This window comes from Orbicella faveolata, unplaced genomic scaffold (genome assembly GCF_042242905.1).
Source record: "Orbicella faveolata isolate gen_17 unplaced genomic scaffold, um_ofav_v1 contig_26, whole genome shotgun sequence".
Classification (NCBI taxonomy): domain Eukaryota; kingdom Metazoa; phylum Cnidaria; class Anthozoa; order Scleractinia; family Merulinidae; genus Orbicella; species Orbicella faveolata.
In genome coordinates this window covers 4,340,641-4,345,248 of record NW_028301554.1, presented here as the reverse complement: position 1 = coordinate 4,345,248, position 4,608 = coordinate 4,340,641, and the positions used below count along the sequence as shown (strand labels likewise).

Below are 4,608 nucleotides of genomic sequence, written 5' to 3'. Positions count from 1 at the left end.
ACCAAATCAGATTTTAAAAAGTGAAAAATATGAAACATTTTGTGTCTGCAAGCTTTTAATTTGGCGCCAAACATGGGTCGACCGCGTCCGGTACTCGCTCCTCGGCTCCTCGAGTGTCGCCTAGTATGATGATAATTGTGTTGCTTTGAACAAAATATGTTGTTCCTCGTCAAATTAAACCCAGAATTCTCGAGTGAAGTACTAGAAGAGGCCAAAGAAACTTTAGCATTGTCTTTATTTTTGTTAGCCGCGATGAAAAGAACTATTATCGTGTCCTTTCGGTAGGACAGCTCGGTTTTGACTGTCGCTCCAAGTTACTGCGGGTGCAGCCACCGTATGGAATAAAACCACTGGTTAAGAGGCCCTCAATTATGGACTAAACCGTATCATAGTAGACTTTACCAGCTGTTTTACCCTCTTACGAAAGTTCACACTCCGAACACAATAAATAAATGGATTTAAAGTAGCATTCAAGTAATATATTGCATTTATCCAACTTTGAATATCGGGAAATCTTGGATCCTCTGGCGAAACAACTGCATAAAACACCACTGCCGGAACCCAAGAGGCAGCAAAGACACCCAGAATAACTGCCATTGTCTTTGTCGACTTGCGCTCGTGTAAAAAATCGGTGGTCCTTTTTACATTTGTAATCTGCAAAGCAGCGATTTGCCGCTCCTTCTTCAACGCAAACAGGAAGATGTGGATGTACAGTGAGATTGTCACCAAGATTAATAAAATGCAGTAGGCTGATTGAATGTAGACAAAGTTTAGGCCCATGAAAACAAAAGTTATTACTGCCCCAGCTAGCCAAGTTAGGGAGATGCAATATACTGTGCGGCGTTTTGTCATCATAGATGTATACTTGAAAGGAAAAGAAATGGCTAAAAAACGGTCCACGGCGATTGCAAATAAACTCGAGACGGCGGCAGCGACAACGAACTGTCCAAGACCTCGAAAAGCTAATACAGTCATCTCGGACAAATGGCAAAAGCCCAGTTTACGGCAAAATTGTTTGTAAATTGAACCAGGCGCGACGAAAGCCATGCAGATAAAATCTACTGATGCCAAGTTTGCGAGAAGAAGGTTTGATGGTGTAGCGAGGCGAATGTTGACTGAGATAACCAGTAATACCAGAAGATTTCCGAGTGTTCCAAGGAGACTCAAAAGAAAATTTATAACAATGACTGATATGCCTGAAGCGAGATTTGGCGACAGTGAAGGGTGCGTTGTAATATTTCCATGCTCTGGGTTGCTCGGCAGCATGGTTTGCAGACGTTTGGAAGGATATACCTGGAAAGGAAAATTCAAAAAAGGTGAAAAAATGGTAATATGATTGTTGCTAAATTTAGTCTTTTTTTTCCCTTCAGGTTGCATTACGCTGATATTGAAATATGCGGAAAGAGCTTCCTACACATTGACCACCTCCGTCTGATTTCCTGTATTTTGTATTAAAATATCATCCTTTTATAACAAAGCACTAAAAATAACACCATTTTCTCTTTCCTCCACTCACTGGCAAACGAAGATTAAGCATGAATCTCAACGAACTGAGTAAGAAAAATGTCAAAAACACCTTTGTATAACTCTTTTTTGTGTGTGTTCAGTTAGCATCAAAACAGCTGCGACCAGCCTATCGCATAGGACTCCGAGATCATTACATTAATTCTCCAAACTGATTTGAATACATTTACTTTGATGTTGTTTTGAGAATTCGATGATTCATCAAGAGAGTTCGCTAGCAATCTGCTCTGATCACATTGCACTGGTATTTGCGGGAGTTACATTGCGATTGTCTTTTGGAATTCAAGTGTGGTAAAAAAAAGACGTATTTTTCCTAATTTATCTCTTACAGAAATAGGGTAGAAGTGTTTTGCTCAATTATAGCTTTAAAGTAGACAACATTCTAAATTTGAGCTTCGTGTAAGTTACCAAACAGAATTTTAACAACCAATTCATTTAAATACTTAAATCCCTCGTCAAGTTCTTTAGCAAATAGCTTTTTTAGTCTGTTAGATTTCGTTCTGATGTATTTAGGTCATATATTGTTACAACTTACCTGGAATTCAAAGAATGTTTAGTGAATATAATTTTTTTGTGCTTGATGGTTTCACAGCTGAAAATAGTTTCTTACTTCAAACGTCTAAGACCACCTATAATACGCGAAATAAATTTGAAGGTCAATGCCTGAACACGTTTGTTTCCGTGAATGAATCCTTCATTCCATGTCATATGATTGCAAAAATTTGATCCATACGAAAGTAATATCGTAAGAAACTACACATTACCAGCTTATCTTAACAATGCCCTAAACGTTTCATAAAGTTTATAATTCTAAGTTACGGGAAGGCTTACATCCACATTCAACCTTAATAAGTGAAAAATCTCTCTATCCAGAAACGTTCCTTAAAGAAAGTTTGAAGTTTCGCTGTATTCTGTTGTTTGTTTCTTACAGTCTGCGAATCGGTTTTTTTTGTCTTGTTTTTTGTTTTGTTTTTTTTTTTTCATCCCTTTGTCTTAACATTGCCCGATGAGTAAACCCAGAACAAAGTTAACTTATTAAAAGATAAACAGGCTTCCAGAGCAGTCAGAATGAGAGAACTTACCATATAATGCGCATAAGCCTCCAAGCTTCTGTTTTTGCTCTCCGATAAAATATAACTCTGTGAAAGAAAAAGCACAATCCAGTTTTGCGAAGAACCGAGCGATCGGCGTGAAAACGAACTTGAATTTTTATCTGTAGAAAGAAATGGACGGTTGGTCTATTGATTTTCTCCCTTGGTCAGTCTTTCGGAACGAAGTTACACGCTTAATAGAGTCTATTCATTGCGGAGAATACAACTGAACTAAGCCCAAACGACAACAGGAAACCCGATTGAATTTTTTCTCAATCGTTTCTTTTGAACTTCAACTGCGCTCTGCTATTTAAACATGACATGACCCAAGAAAGGACTGATAAGCGAACGGATAATCTTAATATATACTAAATATAATTTATGTGAGCCTGTGCAAGCCTGTTTAAAGGCAATGTTTTTAATAGGTACTGGGTCTAATAAAGATACGTGCTAAGGAAATACTTGTAATATCGGACCCTCTGACCAAAGCCTTAAAGGCGGTTTAATTGTTCACCTTTCATTCACATTTTTTATTCTTTTGTGAATACTGAGCAACAAAAGTTGTTGGATTTTTTTTTTTTTTTTTATGAAAATAAACTTTGTGATTTCCTGTTCGTTTGAGAGCGGTACACCGCAATGAAACCTTCATTCAAATATGCCAGCGGCAACGGTTAATTTGTGGACTATTTTTAAATGCCAAGTCCTACGTAGTAACGTGCTTTTTCTTTTGTGGCTAACGATATATTATGATATTTTTAAATTGCTTCCTATTAGGTCGGTGAAAATCCCAAAGTACGCTTGAACAGACAGCGCTGCGTCCAAAGTAAGTCTGTGTCAAGAGGTGTAATTAACACTAGAGAATCTGGTTTTTGCTTTTTTTTTTTGCGAGGCTTTACTTTATGATTAAGTGGCATACTAAATTTTTTCATTACAAATGTGTGTTGGCCTTCCCAAACAAACACTAGACTTTATCGGCGCCCTAAATATTGGAATCCAATGATATGGGACTGCTTGCGCTCAAAAATAACACTTTCGCGTGATTAAGGCCTAAAACATGTCTTACGAACAACAGCAGCCACTGCTATTTTGATCCGTTCAACCTTCAATAATAGCCCAATGCTAAAATCTCTGTACCTTAACAGTAACCCTGTATAGCAAACAAGTTTGGAGAATTTTGAAAATGATTGAGAAACCCTAAATTTGATTGGACTGAGACAGTCTGAATTGACCAACTAGGGACGTAACAGTTTTCAAGAGGTACTTTTTTTCCTATTCTCGGAAAACGATTAAAATATTTCGGAATTTTGTTTCGCCGTTTATCTTTTCCACTTTTGTGGCGTTTTTATCTTTCCCTCTACTAAATATTTGCTTTGATATTGCGAGCAAGTTAGAGAAGTGACAATTAACAGGCACCTTCGTCCGTCGATATTGTAGAAGCGGTGTGAAATTTTACGCAAATTGTCTTTCCTGTTCGTGGAATTCCAAAAAAAAACCTTTAGTGAAATATTTGAATATGCGCTCTTCCTGATCCGGAAGTTTCACAATAATACGAACAATGGATTGCGTATCAAATTTTCAAGGGACGCACGTCTGAAAGGGTTTGACTGTATAATGAGATACAAAATCAAATATGGATATTATTATAAGAAGTTAATCATGATGCACAAGAATGGGATAGTAAGATTTTCAAAGTAAATTCCGTGTGGAAGAGGTGGAGGAACCGCGGGGGAAGAGGTGGGGCTTTGTTCTTAAAGGGAAAAAAATGCCCGCTGAAATACCTGTGGGGTGGAGGTGTATGTCAATGGTTTCTTATATACACCATTGGACTGAAAAACTGCGAGAAAGCGCGCGTAAAAAGCTGTACTGAAATAACTCGTGGTAATTGTAGAAATATCACGGGCCATCAGCGAAATGATGTCGCAAGTAAAGAGAATTTCCAATTCGAACCTTCGTCTCATCCTTTTTTTCTTTTATCTCCTTTTTTTTCTTTCTT

At 37.6% G+C, this 4,608-nt stretch overlaps 1 protein-coding gene across 1 annotated transcript; it reads right to left on the bottom strand.

The window, feature by feature from the left end:
* Positions 1-218: 218 nt before the first annotated feature.
* Positions 219-2,144, bottom strand: LOC110050519 (adrenocorticotropic hormone receptor-like). Its single transcript, XM_020756444.2, has 2 exons — positions 2,060-2,144; positions 219-1,293 (listed from the first exon to the last, which is right to left on the bottom strand). Exon 2 carries the CDS (start codon positions 1,264-1,266, stop codon positions 370-372), a length of 897 nt encoding a protein of 298 aa, XP_020612103.2. The 5' UTR covers positions 1,267-1,293; positions 2,060-2,144; the 3' UTR covers positions 219-369.
* Positions 2,145-4,608: the final 2,464 nt, after the last annotated feature.